A 23,062-nucleotide genomic window follows, 5' to 3' on the forward strand; every position below is an offset into this window, starting at 1 on the left:
AGTTCAAGTCCCATTAAATACAATGTGGTAATGGGCTATCGGTTGAGTGATGGTTTATCGCTCAAACCTTGTGTTGCTGGGTGAGGGTCTATGGGTTGCATGATCAATTATCGGTTTACGCACAAGTCCTTGCCTATACTGTAGTTCTCCCATTTGTAAAAGAGAAAAAAAAAACATACAAATGAGGATAAAATACAGAGGAAAATAACTCACACACATAACATATCCATTTGGGATAAAATAAATTTATTTATTATTGTTTAAAAATAAAATATATGAATTATAATTTTATTAAACAATAAAACATAAATTGCAAGAAAACTCCGGCAAAAAAAAGTGAGGTGAGAACTAGCTAGCTTAGCAGCACTCATCGACTCGCAATGTACAGGGAGGTCTATGTGAGGAGCATTTTTCCTCCTCTCTCGGATTGCATGATAAGGGAATTTATGGAGGTTTGCAACTCACTGTAATGCACTTTTCTAATTGCCTATCCCTTTGCTAAGAGTCGCTTTCATCAAAATAAAACAACAACAACAACAACAACAACAACAACAACAAGAAGGGCCTATTCTTCTTTTTCTTCTACTTCAGACCAATCGTAGACTAGTATAAATTTGACATGCTCAAGGTCAAAATACCGAGCATGCATTCACTGAGCAATTACCTTGAGAGAGAGAGAGAGAGAGAGAGAGAGAGAGAGTCCCCTCTGTGTGTGTGTGTGTGTGTGTGTTTTGTGAATAAAGTGGATGAATTACAAATTTATTGAAACAAAAACCGGAACAAACAACCAAGGATCTTACAACAAAAGCAGAAGAACTTGAAACAAAATATAAAATGACAACAATAGAACCAAAAATGTAAACAACGACCAATAAGAAAATGAAAAACCACCAAATAAGCAAAGAGCTGGAGTCAATCACCAGAGGTGATGCACTCTTAAACTGAACCAACACAAGGAAAACAAAACCAAAATAAAGGAACAACTGAGTATGTGAAGTCCTCTGTGTGGAAACAAGGCCCTTATTCTAGCATCTTCATTATGGAGGATTACTCCATCAGCGGTTGTAAAGACAATATGCCGATGTGGTTTGTCGAACTGGTGCTCAGGAAGTTGAGAGAGCATTTAAGATTTTGAAGTGAGTCGCTTGGAAGACACCGATGTGGATCTTGAGCTGCGGATATCCAAGCGAGAAGCATATAAATGATTTTGGAAATAATTGAAGAATGTTAGAGCACATGAGACTTAAAAATTATGTTATTTCTTGCCAGCCATGAATTCCAGAAAATAGATCTCAAAATCATGTCCCATAATTAAGGTCCGTACTCAGACTTCCAAAGAGGGAATCCAAGAAGACCAGATCTCATATAGAGAATGAGGATGGGAATGCGTGGCTAGAATTTGTCTAAAAAAGACAAAATATGCTCAGTGAAACTAAATGTAATAAGAAGATGTTTTGTAGTTTCAGTAGTGTAATGGTAAAGGACACAAGTATTTGTGGTACAATGGATGTTGCAACTTTTTTTAGTTAGATTGTTAAGAGTGAGAATTTTATCCTCCCAGGCTAACGAGCAGAATAAGGTTATCTCAGGTGGATAGCTAGCTTTCCAAAAGTGAGAGTACAAGGGCCTGCTGAGTCCACCATCGATATGAACCTAATAGAAGGACCTCACAGTAAAAGATTTATTGCTCTCGAGAGACCAGGTTTTCACGTCATCCTCGTTTCTTAAGTAGTCTGGGATGGAAGACAAGAAAGGAATGGCCTCCGAAATGAAGGCTGATCGAAATAAGACTTTCGGATTAGGGTAATCTTGTGAAAATTGTCTAATCAAAATTGTCTAAACAAAGGTTGGGTCAAATATCTTTGGGAGCTCTACCTTCAGGCCAATTATCATACCACAAAAAGATAGCAGTACCGTCCCCGATAATATGCGAGGAGTAAGCTCTAAAAGATGGAACAAGTGGAGTGATACCTGCTCAAAAGAAGAATTTTCTCCTATGTGGTTAATGGAACATAGGCTACGGAGTTGAAATGAAAGATTTTATCTCAACAGTAATTTATCTTGAGCTAATATTCCATCACCATTTACCTAGTAGAGCCTTATTATATTCATAAAGGTTAAGAATTCTCCACCCACCCATATAACAAGATCTACAAATCCTGTTATAAGCTACTAGTAGAATGTCTTTAGGTCCTAGTTTAGGCCTTTTCAGATGCGGGGAAAATGCTACAAAAGGGAAAGATCCACCACTGATCGAAATGTTACAAAAGGGAAAATGCTACAAAATGCTAGCAACTCACCACCCTTCAGGTCTACCAAAGCGATACAGAGTTGAGAGGGTTCTCTCCTCACTAGCCTGCAAAACCTGAGAGAAAAGAACAAAGAAAAGGGGCACCAGCCTCCTGCTCTCCAACCAAACAATACTATTCATTTTTTGGCATCCAAACCAAGTATTAAAACCTTGGAAAACCCCTCCAAGCATAAGGAAACTAAAAAATAAACAAAAGTTTTAAGCTAATACACATTTAGGAGATAATTAAAATTAAAGAGAGTGCTATGGAAATAGGAGGGAGATGGATTTCCATGAACGAGTCATTTTGACAGGTCTTCAGTCTAGCAGCCATAACTTTTTGTAGGAGCCTCCAATTAATATAATATTTGTTGGGTTGAAAACTAGGCTTCCTTGGCTTTCGAACTATGGGTTATATGCATCTTTTGTACACCACAGTTGTTACAGATTTCACAAGGAAGTTCACCAAATATAGCGTGTTCCTTAGAAAAATCTTCAATGTCCAAGTGCTAATTAAAACTTGGTCTTTCTTGCTCTACTCTAGCATCATTTTCCAAAGGAAGTCCATTCGAGTTTGGCCTATCCCCTTAATCACCCAGGAGGGTAATTTGAACATCAACATCCAATAGATGATGATTGAGGACAATACAACATTGAGTAGAGTGAGACAACGTACCCCTAAGAGAAAAGTGATTGGCTTTCCAAGATGTGAGTTTGTTGCAGACCATCATAATTAGGTTTAGCCAATCTTGGCACCTTGGCCACCACCTGTAGAGTGGAACCCCGAGGTAGGTAAGTGGGGAGACGATCTCTGGCATAGTTGAGGGTGGCTAGTGCAACTAATCTTGGTTGGAATCCATAATTCATGGAATATAGATAGCTCTTTTGGAAATTGATAGTGAGCCCCAAGGAACCCTCAAATAGATAAAGGATCAATTTGATGAATTGCAAATCCTCCTAGCCCTAGACTGAGAAAACAATCCAATTAATATTTGGTATATTAGATATGACATATACTATCATTACCAAGTGGGACATCTATAAGAAACCTAGAGTGTAACGTATGAGTGAACATTGCGCTAAGGTGTCCGTAGCTTGGGCAAAGAGCAAGGGTGAAAGAGAGTCACTTTGACAGAGGCCATGTTTGAAATGAACATACTAATGTAAAGTCTTGTTAATAAGTATACAGGCTTCGGCAAAGCTAAGAATGCTATAGACCCAAGATATTCATCAGGGTCTGAATCCCTTAGCCGCTAAGAAGGCTAGTAAAAATCCCCTATCCAAAGAATCAAAATTTTTTTTAAAGTCAACTTTAAAATATATATTTTTGAGGGAAGAGCTCATAGAGCTTAATTTATTGATAATAAAAAAAGAAGGTTTACAAAACAACAGGATTACAAACAAACCTAAATAACAACAAGCATGAACTAAACTAAAGCAAAAACAAAAAGCTGTAGAAGACAAGACTAGAAAATGAAACCAAAATCAGAGAAGAGATCCATGAGCCATCTGGGCAGATCGCGACCAGAGAGGAAGAGGCTGAGTGTATGATTGTTGCTGCCAATAGAAGCCAGAGCAGAAGCAGGGCTGTTCCAGCGAGCAGGAATGGCAACAAGCTTGGGATTGCCAGCAAGTTGGAGAAGAAGATTCGCGGTGGAGATGTCCTGATCAGCGCGCCAAGCGACAGGGTTATGATCACACGTCAAGGCTTGAGGTAAATCATAGCTGCAATGAAGTATGCTTCGAACTCCCAGTTGCCCATCCAAAGAAGATTGAATAGCAATACATATAGCTTTGAGACCAGCATGAGAGAGCGAATCCGCAGAGAAAGAGCAGCAACCTGCATAATAAACTCTGTAAGAATGAGAGGAGATAAAGAATCCCAACTTACCAATGTTATTACTGCCAATCCATCTGTGGGCAAAGAAAAGAAATGGGCCGGATGAACTTGAAAAATTGTTGAGGAGTAACTTCCTTCCAACCAGAGATGCATTTTCCTGCATAAAATCCTTGACATGTGCAATGGCTTTAACTGAAATGTTAGTGAAATTGGGAATGGTATTGCTAAATATGGCATCACAACGAGCCTTCCACAGATACCAAATACAAGCTGCAATGACTGAAATAGTGTGAATTGAATAATTATAATCAGTGATCCAGAAACCAGCGGAGATAAGATCAGGGAAAGAGATCATGATACCCAACCTGTGAATCAAAGAGTTCCAGACCATCTAAGCACAACGACATTCAAGAAATAAGTGCTCAGAAGATTCACAATCAATGTGGCAAAAAACACATAATGATCTGGGGCCAATGTTGATGCTGTTGAGGTAATCAGTAGTAGAAACTTTAAAATATATTTTGAGATATGAGAGTTTTCCTTTTTAGAGACTAAAGATCAACTTTAAAAGAATATTCCGAATCCCTTGTTGATATGTCTTCCATGTCTGGTTTTAAACGTCGAAGGTGATAATGAATTGATCCATATATTATAATATACCAGAGATGGTAGACTAATACAATTTTGATGTAGTCAAGGTTGTGCTTGAATCAGATGTGGCCCATGATGGACATGCTTGACATGGACAATAAACCTAATGGCAATGGACTAGTACTCAGTCAACCGTGGTAGCATCAAAGCTCTTGCCAGTTCAAACTCCCCATCATCCTCACCCTTCTCCTATTTAATTATATATTCATTCCACTATCTATCTATATATATATATATATATACAAATAAGCACTTTCAAGCAACAAGAGGAGATTAAGGAAGGAGAAGTTTGAGGTATGTTTCTCTGTTTGCTTGTACATGTGTTGCTGTTCTTCTCCTCTAGTAGTGGTACATCTTCAATGGCCTTGAATGGCACCTTGCCTGGCTGCAAGGACAAGTGCGGCAACTTCACTATCCCCTACCCATTCGGCCTCTCTGACGGCTGCCACCTCCCCGGCTTCAATATCACATGCAACGACACCAACAATAATATTCCACCAAAGCTCTTCGTTGATAACGGCAACATCGAGATTTTTAATATCACAGATGAGGTTATTGTCATCGATTTTGTTGGTGCAGCTAATTATGGTCCTTATGGATGTGATTATCGCACTACCACGGGGTTCGCTCTTAGTTATACTTGGAGCCACCTTGCTGATGATCGATATCCCTACACATTCTCTCAAGACAGAAACATGTTCACTGCCATCGGCTGCAGCATGATGGCCACCTTCTACGATGGCCTGATTCCTAATTCCTCCATCAGTGGCTGTATCTCTGTGTGCCGTGACAAGTCCCGCATCACTGACGGGCAATGCTTTGGAAATGGATGTTGTCAAAGCTCCATTCCCACGGGTCTCAAAGGCATTGATATTAATTTAGGCAGCATATTCTTAAATGGCGTAAGTTATATCACCAATTGTAGCAAAGCTTTCTTGGTGGAAAAGGACACGTTTGTGTTTAATGCTTCATTCATCGATTCCTTCAATGGAACTGGACTTAAGGTTGTGCTAGACTGGGCCATTAGAAATCAGACATGCGATGTGGCCAGAATGTCCACTGATTATGCGTGTAGGGACAACACCTTGTGTGTTAACTCCACCAACGGCCCTGGCTACCGCTGCAGCTGCCTCCCAGGATACCAAGGGAACCCTTACCTTCTTGCTGTTCCTAATGGTTGCCAAGGTTTGATCAGATACTCTTCTTCTTCTTCTTCTTCTTCTTCTTCTTCTTCTTCTAAAAGCGTATATCATGTAGGATACGGTATGAATATAAAAACAACACTAATCAACATTATTATTTTTTCTTTATATATATGTGGGACTCTCATTCAGATATAAACGAGTGTGCTGGTGATCAAACGACCAACAACTGCTCTATGCTCTGTGTAAACACTCCCGGCAGCTACTACTGTTCATGCCCACATGGTTACCAGGGAGACGGTAAAATCAATGGTACAGGATGCTCCAAAAAATCCAAACAACTACAAATTGTTCTCGGTGAGCTAATTCTTTACCCTACGATCTTTTGCACATGCAGATATATACACACACACACAGAGTGAGAGAGAGAAATAAGGATGATTCTACACATGATCACTGATCTGAGCATAAACATTATAGGTTGTGTGTTCGGCTCCTTGGTCTTGCTTATTGTTGGTATTTGGTTATCATACTGGGCAATAAGGAATAGAAGGATGAACAAGCTAAGAGAGATGTTCTTCGAACAAAATGGTGGATTGCTCATGCAACAACTGCTCTCTTCGCACAGCATGGGAACCAAATCCGCACGCATCTTCACCGAAAAAGAACTAGAGCTTGCCACAGACAACTACAATGAAAGCCGAGTCCTTGGCCAAGGAGGCTACGGTATTGTTTACAAAGGAATCCTCACAAGCAACCAAATTGTGGCCATCAAAAAGTCTAAATTCATGGATAACAACAACCAAATCAATCAGATGGACCAGTTCATCAATGAGGTGGTCATTCTATCACAAGTGATCCACAAGAATGTGGTGAAGATCTTGGGTTGTTGCCTTGAGACACCAGTGCCATTACTTGTCTATGAGTATGTCCCCGGTGGAACGCTTTACCATCATATTCACGAAAGAAAGGGCTCACTTTCATGGAGTATTCGTTTGAAAATTGCCACAGAAACTGCTGATGCATTGTCCTATCTTCACTCTGCCACTGAAACACAAATCTTGCACAGAGATGTCAAGTCTGCAAACATTCTTCTTGATGACAACTACATGGCCAAAGTATCAGATTTTGGAGCTTCAAGACTGATACCACAAGATGCAGACAACAAAACAACGATGGTTCAGGGAACTCCCGGGTACTTGGATCCAGAATGTTACTCCTCTGGAATTTTAACAGAGAAGAGTGATGTCTATAGCTTTGGAGTTGTCCTTGCTGAGCTTCTTACAGGAGAAAAGCCCATTTCACATGGAAGAAAACAGGAGGAGAAGAGCCTGGCCATTTACTTCGTTCTAAGCGTGAAGAGAAACTCAATGTTCGATATCTTAGAGCCTAGAGTGAAGACTGAGGCAAAACAAGAGCAATTGCAGGGAATGACTGAGTTGATACAGGGATGCCTTAAGATGAAAGGGGATGAGAGGCCAACAATGAAGGCTGTGGCCTTGGAGCTTGAACGTTTGAAGAGCCAAGATGTGGATAGCCTGCATGAATGGCCAGTACTGAATGAGTGTGGAGTGGATGAGAGTGTGGTCGTTAAAACAAAAAGGTTTGTTAAATGGAAAAGTTTAGAGGATGAAAGCTTGCTCGGAAGATCAATTTCGTCTTGTGCTTCATGTCATGAGACAGGGAATACAAGTGATTTGCTGATGGGTTCTAGTTCAACCATGTTCTTATCTAGTACTAGCAGCACCATGGATACTGAAATCATGCTGGCTGCACTGGGACCACGGAAGAAGTGATTTTTTTTTTATTACATACAGCTAGTTAGCAATTTTGGAGTCTCTCCTATGTTTGATGTTTTGGATTTAGGACCACATGCCCCATGTTCTAAATTAATTAAGTTTTTACTTCTAAAATGAAAAGGGTACTAACCACCTAAGGCGGTTCAGTACCCTTCTCCCATTTGACCTCTGTTCGTGTAACAGTGTTATCCAAATATTGATCATTTATCCGGTGATTCCATACAGTCTGTCAAGCGCACTCTCGATTTTTTGAGCTCCAGATCAGCGGAACTTGCCAGCAACTCGATTCAGCCACATTTTGAGGAGTGAATCTTCTTGGTCTGACTGAGTTGACCTTTGTTGCTTCTTGGTGTACTTCGTCTTCTCAGTTTTAGGTTGGGGATTTTAGTCGGTGCTTGTTAGCGTCTTTTATGTCTCTGTTTTCGTTTTGTTGTTTTTGACTGTTTCTTTATGTTATTTGTTAGTTGTTTGCTGCTTTGTGTTTCTAATAAATTAGTGGTTTATCCACTTTATTCAAAAAAAAAAATTGATCATTTTGTTTTCATTTTCGGTATTTTTTTGAGTAATAATATTAATCCTAATATATTTTGTGTGATTCATCTAAATCGTTGAGAAAATAAAATATAAAAAGTACATAAATCGTAAATTATATTAGAAAAATTGTTATGCATTGCCACAGGAAGAAGTGTGGGAGAACTACTCTAAATCACCAGAACCAGTCTAGTGAGCAGATAATGAGATAAAAAAAAAGTGAGAAAAGATTGATAAACAAACTCCCTTAAAACAATAATATAAGGAAATCATTAATGGATGATAGCATTATTTTTTTATTTTTTTTATTTTTTGAGTAAAGTGGATAAACCACGAATTTATTAAAAGATCAAGAACATCAAAAACAAACAACCAACACAAACAACACAACCAACCGAACAAAAACTACAAACCAGAAAGATGGTAGCATTATCGTGAATGAGTATCAATTCTCTTTAATTTAGTCTACAAGTGTATTGATATTCTCACACGGGAAGGGATTAGAAAAAATCTAGAGTGCGTTGATATTCTAATTAAAGCTTGTGTAACATTTGTAATAAAAAGTGAATAAACCACAATTTTATTAAAAAGGCTTGTGTAACATTTGTAATTAAAGAAAAAATATATTTAAGAATACAATATTTTAAAAAAGTTAGTTGATTTATGATACATTTTTTTAGTTATGTTTAGATGATTTTATGGCCTGGCTGATTAATTGTTAATTAAGAAATTATAGTCACCAATAAATAATTTATTCAAATAACAATTACTAAATAGCCAAGTGGAAATCACCCTGAGTGGTGGGTGAGTGGTATAAGGTCAAATTCCTTCTTATTATACTACTATAGAAATACTGTATAAGTACTATAAAAATACTATATCAATACAGTTTATTCACTATTCATAGGATTCTCTGTGGGAGAAGTCATATTCTTCACCCCTCTAGGGTTGCAAGCCAAGGAGATTTACTATTGTGGGGTTGTGATCATTAAAATATCATCTTGGGTGCATGTGGCAGACCCTAATTATCCCTTGTGTTAGTCTGCCCCACATGGTAAATTTATAAGGGATCATTTAGCAATTGGTGTACCACCGTACTAAACTGTCTATTTGACACCCTTTGTGGGGAAGAGCTTATCGCTTTCATCAAATAAATAAATAAATAAAAATAATTTATTCTAATTCTTTTAAAAAAAAAACCTTATTATCATTAAGGAGGTTTATCCTAATGTTAATCAGAACAAAGCTTTCAATACGGACTCCTTTGATATAAGGGCATCTTCAATGGAGGACCCAAATCTCAAATTTGGTGTTAAATTTGGGTGTGTGGTTTGCTCTAACACACACCCAAATTTGATCCCAAATTTGGGGTTTGGCATAGACCCCAAAATTGAGGTCCCACATAAATATTAATTTTTTAAATAATTATTTTTATTTTTATTTTTATTATTATTGTAATTAAAATTATAAAATTAATAATTCATTAATATAATTAAAAGTACTCATTATATATATACAATATTAATTTATGTGCAAGTAATCACCTATTTAATAATAAAATTATTAATTAAATTTATGAAACATGAATAGTTAAAATTTTATTGAAAATAACCTTAATAAAAGCTAATACTGATACAAAAAACTAATTATATTAAAACTAATATTATGAGTAAAGTCAAATGACAGCATCTTGCTAGCCTGTAGATTATCGAATAATAATAATAATAATAGTAATAATAATAATAATAAGGATGTGGAAAAAATATTTTGCAAATATATTTTTTTGAGGTAAAATTTGGGGTTTGTGGTTAGAGTATAATTTACTGTAGCAGAACCAAATTTGGGATTTGGGTATTAATTTGGAGTTGTTGATCGATTGGAGATGGTCAGGAAAACACCAAATGACAAGTTGTGATGATACTTTTAGTTTTCTTTTAGCAAGCAAATTTACTTATTTATTTGTTTATTTTAAAAAGATAGATAAACTACTTACATTAAATAAAATGGTACAGTGAGTAAACATATAGAAAGACAAAACACCAACATACAAAGAGAAAACATTTACGACAGATCCTTACAGCTTGATCAATATATGAAACAGTATAGAATACCTGGCAAATGCAGGGGTGGAAAAACTTAGTGCAAGGACTAGCATATGTCCTTGGCAAAAACCTCCTTGCCAACGTCACTTGCTCCAGTTGTCACCATACAAAATCCTATAAACTCCAAACTACCTTGTACAATCGCAACAAAATCCTCTAGTTTCGTTCTCTTTCTCTCTAAGACTTTAGTATGTGTTTGGATGAATGTAATGGTTCTCTCAAAAGAGAGCAATTACATACAGTTATAATGGCCATTACCCCCCATCCAAAATGTCATCTGCTCCCAAAAAAAAAACGTTTTTATCTCCTCAAAATATCAAAAATATTGCATGATTTACATAGCTAATTAATGATAATTAAATAAAGTAAATAGTAAAATGAAATGTGTTAATATTAATTAAAATCAATAATGTTATTTAAATTAGTTTATGAATATGATATTTGTTTCATATATAAATATTAATCTTTTTATTTCAAAGGACATAAAAATTTTACTCTATTTTTTCCTCACTTTTTCATTCCCAACAATTTATCTCTCCAACTAAACACAATTTTCATTATTATTCATATCACGTATTTTCATTCACATTATTTTCACTATTCTCAAATCTATTACCCTCATTCTCATTCCTCAAATTAAACACACAGTGGCATCGAACACATTGTTTTGACTGAATGAGATGGTTGTACTAGGAACCCTAGCTATTTTCTCATTCCACATGGATGAAGGCATGTTCCATTACTATGTCTATCATCAAGATATTGTCCCTAAATGATCATGGTGTCCTTGGTACAAAAGTCAGCATTTAATTTATAACTTTAAAATAAATTTATATCTAAATGGCCAAAAATAGATTTTAAGATGATAAAATATTAAAAAATTCTATCATTTTACAATGATCAAAATGCCAAAAAATAAATATTATATATGTTTTTTAAACTAATCAAGTATATTTTCTAGTATCTTCCATGTCCAGTGAATTTTTATTCTTGTTAGGTCTGAAGACTTGGATTAACATTATGTGACAAGCCAAGAAGTGACATGGCAAAGAAACGTGATGTTACAATGATGACTTGGCAGAATTGAGAAGTGACAAGGAAGATAATGTGGCTAAACGCGTGATGAGCTAGAAGATCTTTATGAGGGATTACAATTAGAGACTTTCCTTTCATTAATTCAATTGTAGAATAACTATTTTTGGAAGGAGTATCAAGATAAAGGGATATCACCAAAAAGGGTAAGTTTTATCTTATGTATGATTTTATCTATCTTTGGTAAGATCCAGGATGATAAATCATATCTTTGGTAAACTCCTTTTATGAGAGATTTATTTTAAAGAGAGGAATTATTCTTTATTGAGAGAAGATCATCATGGAGCATAAGATAGCAAGTAGGCTAATTATGGACAGAGCTGTTTAAAGAGACTAATCATTGAAGATTAATTGAAGATTTGAAGACTCAAGCATAGATGATTGAGATCATGCTTGGAAGATATTGAAGACTAAACTTGGATGAGAGGAGATCAAGTGTAGTAACAATATATCCATGATTCAAACGAAGATCATATGGGAAAATCCAAGGGCGGCTCAAGGGTAAAGCTACTCAAGCAATCGCTTTAGGACCCCAAAAATTGAGGGCATCGTCTTAGTTTAAACCAATATGGTTTTAAAAATCTTATCAAGATGATTATAATAATAACTATGTACATAGTCCATAACTAATGAATTTAATTTGAGGCATCATCATTAACTTTATATTTTTAAAAATTTTAAAATCTTATCTTTTGTAATCATAATTTGTGTAATTAATTAATATTTAAATTTTTTTATTTAATATTTCACCAATTTCAAATCTTTCATCAACTGGCTTTTTAAAATAAAAACTAATAAATTAAGTTCTTAATTTTTTTTTACTTTAATGTATAATTACTTCTCTTCTTCTCCCAAGTTCCCCACAAACAAATCTATTTCCAAAAAATATAGCTTCAATGCATAATTAATGCTCTATCTTCTCCCAACCAACTAATCTATTCCAAATAAAATAAAATAAAATAAAATAATAAATAATAATATATATAGGAATGGGTGACTAACGGTCAAATTTTCTAATGTCTATTATAAATCAAGATTCTAATTCTTTATACTATTCATGTTTTTTTTTTTTATCTTTACTAATTGCTATCGAGTTCTTGTTTGCGATTATCATCACTCGCTAACTCACAAGTGACAATCGACAAGGAGTCCCAGATATATATTTTCTCTGAGGCAATTTATCCATATATACTACTCAAGTTAACAAGTTCTATTGTTTTAACATTCTTATGTTATTTTACTTTATATTGTTTTTAAATATGTCGACCCGAAAATATAAATTTGGTTATGCAAAACTCTAGAAAAAGAAAAGAATTAAAACTTTAATACAGTCCCAAAAAGGTGCTATTGATAAATTTTTAACAAGCAATGCAAAATCAGAGTTAGAAAATATAGAAGAAACTAAAAAAATGTTCTTTAAATGAAGTTAATAAACAAGTTAGTAGTGTGGTTGAGTTAAATGATATTAGAATACAGGAGGAAGCTAGTGAAAAATCTAACATAGATCCTTATAAGGACCAACTTGTGAATGAATCTAATGATTGCATTTCTAAGAATATATATGATCCTAGTTAATGAACAAATATTAATGCAAATTTGAGAGATTTATTAGTTGAAAAAAAGGCCGATTAGAGTTACTAATATAGAGTTTCCAAAAGATAAATTATGGAGACATTTTTCTGCAACACATTATATTCAAAATTTGGCAAATGGAGAAAAGCATGAAATACGATGGTTGGTTTATTCCAAAGATTTAAATAAGGTATTTTGTTTTTGTTGCAAGTTGTTAAGCTCTATTTCTTCAAGTACGGGTAAACTAGCCAATGAAGGTATTAGTGATTATAGAAATCTTAGTACTAAGCTTAAAAATCATGAAACAAGCAATCAGCATGCTATTAATATGAGTTCATGGATTGATTTAGAAATGAGGCTATTGAAAAACAAAACAATCGATAAGCATGTCCAAGAACAAATTATTAAAGAGAGGGAACATTGGAAAAATGTATTATTAAGAATTATTGTTGTGATAAAAACTCTTGGTAAAAATAATTTGGCATTTAGGGGAAAATACAAAAATCAATCAAGAAAGTAATTGAAATTTTTTAAGCCTAATTGAAATGATTGCAGAATTTGATCTGGTGATGTAAGAACATATTCGACGAATTAAACATGATAAAATTCATAACCATTATGATGGACATAACATACAAAATGAATTAATAAATTTGTTAGCAAATGAAATTAAAGATAAAATTATTAAAAAAAAATTTAGAAGCAAAATATTTTTCAATTATGCTTGATTGTACTCCAGATACAAGTCATCAGGAGCAAATGTCTTTCATTGTGAGAATTGTGGATGTTTCATCAACTCTAATAAAAATAGAAGAACATTTTTTAGAGTTTTTAGAAGTACATGATACTAGTGGAAAAAGACATTTCCAAATTATTGTGGATGAAATAAAAAATATAGGTCTTGATATTAACAACTTAAGAAGACAAGGGTATGATAACGGATCAAATATGAAAGGAAAACACCAAGGAGTGCAAAAGAGAATTTTAGATATAAATCTTAGGGCATTTTATACACCATGTGGTTGTCATAATCTAAATTTGGTGCTATGTGATATTGCTAATTCTTGCACTAAAGCTATCTCATTTTTTGGAGTAATACAACGTATTTATTCATTGTTTGCTTCTTCTACTAAAGGGTGGAAAATTTTAAAAGATACTATACCCAATTTAACTCTTAAACCATTATCACAAACACGTTGGGAAAGTCATATTGAAAGTGTTAAAGCTATAATGTTTCAAACTCCACAAATAAGAGATGCTTTATTGAAATTAGTAGAAGTTAGTGAGGATCCAAAAACTAAAAGTGAAGCTAATTGTTTAGCAATATATGAGCTTGAAAATTTTGAGTTTTTATTGGGTATGACTATTTGGTATGATATATTGTTTGCTATTAATTCAATTAGCAAAAATTTACAATCAAATGATATGTGTATTGATGTTGCTATAAATCAAATAAAAGGTCTTATCTCTTTTTTTCAAAAATATAAAGAAGAAGGATTTACAAGTGCTATGGTGTCTACTAAAGAAATTGCATTTGAAATGAATATAGAACCTGAATTTTGTGAGAAACGTGTTATAAGAAGAAAAAGACAATTTGATGACAATGATACTTGTGAAACAACAAAGGTCATTGAAGAATCTTTTCGAATTGATTATTTCTTATATATTGTGGACAATGCTATTCTTTCACTTCAAAGTAGATTTGAACAATTCAAATTATATGATGATACTTTTGGCTTTCTATTTAGTGGTAAGAAATTGAAATCATTAGATAATGAGACTTTAAAAAAAAATATTGCATTAACTTTGAATGTTGCTTAAAGCATAATAGCTACTCTGATATCGATGGTTTAGGTTTATTTTTTGAATTGAAAGTATTAAGAGAAATCATGCAAGTAGAAGATAATACTCTAATTGACATACTTAATCAAATAAAAAGGTTTATTCTTTTCCAAATGCATATTTTGCCTATAGAATAATGTTAACGACTCCTATAACTATTGCTTCAGCTGAAAGAAGTTTTTTAAAATTAAAATTAATAAAATCTTATCTAAGATTAACAATGTCTCAAGAAAGATTAAATAAATTGTCTCTATTATCAATTGAAAAACAAATGTTAGAAGAAATTGATTATAAAACCTTAATTAATAACTTTGTATCTCAAAAAGCTAGAAAAATAAATTTTAAATAAATTTTGGGAATGAGAAATTCTTCTTTTATAGAATGTGTTAGTGCAACCGCACTATTTAAATTGGCATGATTTGACACCAAGGCAGATGACGTGGCAACCATGGTGAAAAGGCATAATTGATGACGTGGCAAGCATGGTGACATGGCATGGAGACTTGGAGTGCAAGCAAATATCTTGAAGATCATGGTGGAGATATTTTTTAGTAAGTCTAGACATGTGACCAAATATCTTGAAGATCATGGTGAAGCTATCTTAAAGATCTTGGTGGAGTTATTTTTTTGGCAATGCATTACATTTTGAAGACAAGATCATATCAAGACCATACTTAGAGAGATATGATTGAAGCCCAAATATGGTGGAGCTTAATTAAAGAAAGATCTATTCATGGTGTGAATGAAGATATAATTTGAAGAATCCTTGATGAGGATTGATTGAAGTCTATTGAAGGCAAGATTTGAGGACCAAACTTGGGTGAATTGAAGATCAAGTTTGGAGAATCTTTGAAGACCAAATTTAGGTGAATTGAAGACTAAGTTTGGCAAAGTTTTTGTGAAGACGCACAAGGACATGTGCCCTTGCGGGGGCTAGCGTGATGAGGAGGCGAGGAGGTAGGCTAGTTCGGGCGATCGGGATCGGAGATTTGGCGCATCAACTCGGACTAAGCATGCTGGGAGGTTGATGGGTCTTGAGGTCGTCCATAGCGTAAGCAGAACTCGAGTCAGTCGGTGATCAGGACCGTATTACTAAATTCATGTTACTACAGGGAGTTCTGACATGCTAATTTCAGCGGGTTTTAAATTAGTAGCCGCGGAGATTCTAAAAGAGGTATGTGCTATATTTGGGACGTTGAGGCGTCTATATAAGCTACCTTGCTCGAAGATTATAGGTGTGACTCTTGAGTGACTCTTGGAGAATAGTGTGTGAGCACCAGACAATCTAGAGAGGGTAGTGATCTTCATTGTTGAGTGAGTGAGTGACAAGTGTTTGTACTCATGTATTTTTTTACCTCTTTTAGTGGATTGTTTATCTCCGAGGGCTTGGCCCCCAGAGCGTAGGCGAGTGGGCCTGAGCCCCGGGTTACCAACGTTGTGTATCTCCTTGTGTTTGTTTGTGTGCTTTTTTCTTTATTGGTTTGTGTGAGACTTCTATGAGTGCTTAAGTGTTACTTAATACCCACAAACCACACCGGAGGAACTAACAGAATGACATATTAATCTTATGTTTTGTTATTGGATTTCTCTTAATTATACTTTTATAAAAGCAAAATATGTTTGAACCTCTTAATTGATTATGTTGGAGTTTATTTAAATAGTGTAGATGTCTTTATAGCATGGGATTTAATCTTGACTATTTGGCATACTTTGATGGGTTTCTCTTTGCTTTAAATCTACGTTAGCTACTTGTGTATGGTTTTTGTGGTAGGCTAGATGTAACCTGGGAGACAACAAGACTTTCAACTCATTATTTGATGGACTTCAAAGTGTTACAGACTTTACAAGGGACAACAAACTTGAGACAGGGAAGTTAATTCAATCTACTCAATTTCTTACTTTCTTTACTCGATATTACTAACACATCTTGGCGAGAAAATTTAAATATGATGGGAATTGAATTTGGTTTGTGCTAGTGAATAACTTTAATATTATTATATTTGCAGGAGCATTAGCTGTGGAGTTCTTTTAAACCCTACATGCTAAAATAAAACCTTTGTAATTGCTTGGAAGCTCAAGATGTATTCCCAAAAGGAGTCTTTGATCAACTTGTATTTTGTCAGATTACTTAGTCTCAATAATCTTTATCAACATGAAGAAATGGATGTGCTTTGAAGATACAAAGATAATATCAAGTGAACTAAACAACTTCTGAATTATGTAAAGGAGGGATTTTCTTTTTTAACTAGCTTTATTTTATAAGCATTTTTATTTGTTTTTTTGTTGTTTGTTATGGTGTCTATCATTTTGTTATTGTTTGCTTTGCATTTTGGTTTCTTTAATAATTTTTTTTTCTTATTAATTAATAATGGCTCCATTTTATGCATGGGTTTTAGGCCTTTATAAGCTTTGAGCCACCCCTGGGAAGACCAAACTTGGAAAGAAGATCGGGAGATCTTTGGAAGCCATCTTTGGTGAGATGGTGCTCGCGCCCTTGGTGGGTGCGATCCCTCCGGAGAGGGGTTTGTTGAAATGACGTGACAAAGGAAGCGGTTGCAGGCAGGAGGAGCTCGGGATAAGTCAATTGCTATGAAGCAAACTTAAGGAACCGAGAGGGTTGAAGGTGTCGCAAGTTTCGGTTGCAACTAGGTTGGAACTCAGTCATGTTCAGCAAGGTGGGCAGTGTTACAATTGGGTGTTGTAACATCTAACTTTGGAAGATGTCCAAGTTAGAAAGCTGCGGAGAAATCTAAAAGAGGAGGATTTATTGATACGTAGGTGCGTCTATATAAGATACCATGCATGAAGATTTAGGATGTGTCACGTGTGAGAGACCCTTTGGTGAGGGTTTGAGGAGAGTGGGCATCAGACAATCTTAAGAGGGTGTTGTTTGTATTGAGTGAGTGTGAGAGTGTTGTTTGTATTGAGTGAGTGAGAGAGTGTGTACTCTTCATTCTTAACCTTTTTTAGTGGATTGTTTCCCCGATCTCTGCCCCCATATATAGTTAAGGGTGTGTGGAACTGGGTGACCATATTGTGTGTCTCTTTCTTGCATGCTTGTTATGTGTGTAGTTTTCATTACTAATGAGTTGAGCGAAAAAATTTTACACACGCCTATCCCTCCAAAATTAACAATTCTAGTTTTTTTTTTCACTTATCCAAATTTATTAAAAATATTAATTATTGAAAATTATTCAAAATATATACATAATATTAATCTTAGATAATAGTAAAATCCTTCACAATCCGTCATTTTGTTTTGATTGATAGTTTGTTTTTAAATAGGTTCCACATCAACTTTTTTCTCTCAGTATCATTTTTCTTTAACTTTTAAAAAAAACATTGCTTTTAAAAAGTGAGATAGATTGATTTATTGAATATATTTGTTTTTATTGATAGTTTTTTTTTAAATGGGTTCCACACCAACTTTTTCTCTCTAGTATCATTTTTCTTTAACTTTTTAAAAAAACATTGCTTTTAAAAGGTGGGATAGATTGATTTATTGTTTAATTGTCTATATGTATAAATATATATATATATATATATATATATATATATATATATATATAATTTATATATATACACTTTTATTTTGTTTATTTTTATTATTATTTATTTTTTTATTTTTATTTTTATTTTTTCTCTTTCTGTATGGGGTGTTTGGTTTTTTTATTTATATACATATGTACGTGTGTATATATATACATACTACCTAAATTCCAATTATTTGCTTGATTTTTATTGACCTGTATTTTTTTAATTATTTATTTTTGAGTTCACTGGATCACAACACCACTCACTTTCCTTTGCTCTCAATACCAATATAATATTAATATCAAAATACATTATATTATATTATATTACATTATATTATATGCTTACTAATAATAATTTTTTTATTTGTTTTTTTAAACACACTGTTCATACTTACCTTGAACTAAAAACACATAATGAAAAGATAAATAATAATAATAATAATAATAATAATAATAATAATAATAATAATAATAATAAAAGGTTTAACTACAACTCATTCAACATAATTTCATTTTAAATAAAAAGTTGCGTATTATTTTTTAACAATAACTATTTATATTGGATTCAGAATGCAATTATAAATATTCCTAATTACAAATGATTATATCTTATATTCTAAGCGTTGCAAACATGCGTTATTGTTGTTTAGAAATAGAATCTATAAATTATAATTTTATTTAAACCACAAAATATTAATATCAATAAAACAAGATTTATCCACTTTAATCCAAATAATAATAGTACTAATGATAATCCATATATACTGAGGCAATTTTTGAGGCAGACCATCTGAGACAGATAGAGAGGGCTCCACTGCTGATGCATCTTCCACTTCGGGTAATCCATATACATAGAGATGGGGGAACCAGTCTACCAGAAGATCCAGAACAACTTTTACTTACATATTAAAGTGCTTCTCCTTCAATCAGATGTGGCTCATGACATGATTCAGGTCACACCAGACCTAACAAGCAATTCATTATTCTTTGAAAGTTGGTAGCCTCAAAGCTCTAATTGATCCACACTCACCATCAGCCTCACCTTTCTCCTCATTAGTCAGGGTCGATGGCTTTAGTTATGATAATTTTTTTAAAAACTATTTTTATTAAATAATGAATTACATAGTAAAAATAAAAAATTTAAATTATTATTAATAATTACAATAAAATAAAATATTTATCCAAAAAGTCTAGAGATTTGAGATTTTTTTAAAATCTTTTTGTTTAATTACTTGCAATGCATCAAAAACACTCACAAATAGGATAATAATATAAAATATAAAATATAAAATATATTTAAGAAAAAAACAATGAATTGCGGAGACCTAAATAATTGTAGGATTTATTATAAAACCAAATTTATAGCTATTTGTGAGTTTTTTAAATTATAATTATTATATGTATAATATAATAATAAATAAAAAATTTAAATATAATTATTCTGAAAAATATATGAATTCTGGGCCCTAAAAAATTATAGAATCTATTATAAGGCCAAATTTATTACATAGTAATATTATTATAAATTAAATGTTATAGTTTACTAAACATGGAATTTTCAAAATTATAATTATGTTATTGAATATTAATATATCATAAATTAAGTTTTATAGTTTAAAAAAAAATTTAAAATTTTTAAAAATTATAATTATGCTGATAAAATAATAAATAAAAAAATCTTAAATATAATTTTGAAAAAATAAATATATAGGGCCATATAAAATTGTGGGGTTCAAGCATATACCTCATTGCTTATGCCGAGGGCCGGTCCTGCCATTAATATACAAAATCTTAATAGTATTCATTCTACTACATATAAAACACAAACAACCCTAATTACTTTCCTTTGCACAACAGCAGATAGGAGAAGTTTCAGATATGCTTATCTGTTTGCTGGTCCATTTGTTATTAGTGTTCATGTTCTCTAGTTGTGGTACATGTTCAATGGACTTGATCAGTGGCACCTTGCCTGGCTGCCAGGACAAGTGTGGCAACGTCAACATTCCCTACCCATTCGGTCTCTCAGATAGCTGCCAACTCCCCGGCTTCCATATCACATGCAACCACACCTACAATCCACCAAAGCCATTCATCAGCACGAGCACGGGCAACATCGAGATTTTCAATATCATGGATGGAACGCTCACCGTCGACTTGCTGGTTGCTGCTGGAGACGACTGTGAATCCAGCAACACTTCTGACGGTGTTTTGACTCTACTTGATGGTGATCAACTGCCCTACTCCTTATCTCAAACAAGAAATATGTTCACTGTCATCGGCTGCAACACGATCGCCTACCTCTACGACTACAATGGTACGAGCATCAGCGGCTGTGCTTCTGACTGCAATAACTTGCTCAACACCAACAACGTCGACGGTACGTGTTCCGGCCACAATGGCTGCTGTCAAATTCACATCACCAATTCTTTCAAAAGTTGTGATGTTATGGTAAGCAAGAACAACGAAACGCTCAATCAAACTATTATCAATTGTAGCAAAGCTTTCCTGGTGGCTAAGGACCACTTTAAGTATAATGCTTCATACATCAAGTCCTTCAATCAAACTAAAGTTCCGGTTGTGCTAGACTGGGCCATTGGAAATCGGACATGCGACGTGGCCGAAAGCTCCAATGATTATGCATGCAGGGACAACACCCGGTGTGTTAACTCCACCGACGGCCTTGGTTACCGCTGTAGCTGCCTCGAAGGAAACCAAGGAAATCCTTACCTTCCTGGTGGTTGTCAAGGTATAATTAATAATTAATATTTGTTCTCCCATTTCTTTTTATGTAATTCTTTAATTTTCCAATTGCGCTCACTTCATCAAAGAACAATATAGGGTGATTAAAAAAAGGAAAAAAAAAATAGTATTAAATATCAGAAATATATCATTGAGAAAAACAACATAATTGACATTATTTATTAATTCTTTTATATGTATGGCGGTTAATTTCTCATTCAGATATAGACGAGTGTGCCGGTCCAAAGACCCACAACTGCTCTATGATCTGTGAAAACACACCTGGTAGCTACAACTGCTTATGTCCACGTGGTTACGATGGAGATGGTAAGAAAAATGGTACAGGATGCACCAAAAGTTCCAAACTAGTACAAATTGTTCTCGGTGAGCTAATTCATCTTTATCCTCTCTCCTCTCTTTTGTAAACACAATATAGCGCCCACACCCATATATTTATATAAAGATCTTTGATATGATGTTTAGTTTACACATATCACTCTAAACATGCATAAACATGCATTATAGGTTGTGCGCTGGGTTCCTTGTTCGTTCTTACGGTTGGTATTTGGTTATCATACTGGGCAATAAAGAATAGAAGGATGAACAAAGCTAAGAGAGAAGTTTTTCGAACAAAATGGTGGATTGCTCATCCACCAACTGCTCTCCTCACACAACATAGGAACTAAATCCGCACGCATCTTCACCGAAAACGAACTAGAGCTTGCCACAAACAACTACAATGAAAGCAGAGTTCTAGGCCAAGGAGGCTTCGGTATTGTCTACAAAGGAATTCTCACAGACAACCAAATTGTGGCCATCAAAAAGTCTAAATTCATGCACAACAACAACAATAATAATAATAATCAAATTAATCAGACGACCCAGTTCATAAATGAGGTGTTCATCCTGTCACAAGTGATCCACAAGAATGTGGTGAAGATGTTGGGTTGTTGCTTTGAGACACCGGTGCCATTACTTGTCTATGAGTATGTCTCTGGTGGAACGCTTTACCATCATATCCACGAAAGAAGGGGTTCACTTTCATGGAGTGTTCGTTTGAAAATCGCCACAGAAACTGCTCATGCATTGTCCTACCTTCACTCTGCCACGGAAACACCAATCTTGCACAGAGATGTCAAGTCTGCAAATATTCTTCTTGATGACAACTGCATGGCCAAAGTATCAGACTTTGGAGCTTCCAGACTGATGCCAAATGATACAGATTACATAACAACTAGGGTTCAGGGAACTCTTGGGTATTTGGATCCAGAGTATTTCCACACTGGAATGCTGACAGAGAAGAGCGATGTCTATAGCTTCGGAGTACTCCTTGTTGAGCTTCTGACAGGGGAAGAATCAATGTCATATAAGAGAATAGAGGAGGAGATGAACTTGGGTATGTATTTTCTTAGGAGGATTACAACAGGCTCAATGTTTGATATCTTGGAACCAAGAGTGAAGATTGAGGCAAAACAAGAGCAATTGCGAGGAATGGCTGAGTTAATAAAGGGATGCCTTAATATCAAAGGGGATGAGAGGCCAACAATGATGACTGTGGCCTTGGAGCTTGAGCGGTTAAAGAACCAAGATGAGGATATCCTACATCCGCATGAATGGTCATTGAATGAGCATGGAGTACTGGATGACACAGTGGTTGTAAACACAAAAATACTTTCTAATTGGAGTAGGTCTGAGGATGAAAGCTTGCTCGTAGGATCAATTTCGACAGATGCTTCATGTCATGAGACAGGGAATACAAGTGATCAGCTGGTGAGTTCAGTTGGGGTTTGATTAAAGCTGCACACATTAAATATCCAAATAAGTTTAGGAGTTGTGTCAATAATAAAACATGTTATTATGTCAAGAATGAGTCTTTTGTATTGGTCAACATAATAGATATGGTTTGTTGTATGTTGACCTAGTTTT

At 34.4% G+C, this 23,062-nt stretch overlaps 1 protein-coding gene and 1 pseudogene across 1 annotated transcript; both read left to right on the forward strand.

Moving 5' to 3' along the window:
• The first annotated feature begins 5,064 nt into the window (after positions 1-5,064).
• Positions 5,065-7,849, forward strand: LOC120264686 (wall-associated receptor kinase 2-like). The gene is made up of 3 exons (XM_039272511.1): positions 5,065-5,966; positions 6,116-6,280; positions 6,404-7,849. The coding sequence occupies exons 1-3, from the start codon at positions 5,078-5,080 to the stop codon at positions 7,717-7,719; spliced, it is 2,370 nt and encodes a 789-aa protein (XP_039128445.1). The 5' UTR covers positions 5,065-5,077; the 3' UTR covers positions 7,720-7,849.
• A 12,345-nt stretch (positions 7,850-20,194) lies between these two features.
• On the forward strand, positions 20,195-23,052 carry LOC120264486 (annotated as a pseudogene).
• Positions 23,053-23,062: the final 10 nt, after the last annotated feature.

Source organism: Dioscorea cayenensis, chromosome 7 (genome assembly GCF_009730915.1).
Source record: "Dioscorea cayenensis subsp. rotundata cultivar TDr96_F1 chromosome 7, TDr96_F1_v2_PseudoChromosome.rev07_lg8_w22 25.fasta, whole genome shotgun sequence".
Lineage (NCBI taxonomy): Eukaryota > Viridiplantae > Streptophyta > Magnoliopsida > Dioscoreales > Dioscoreaceae > Dioscorea > Dioscorea cayenensis.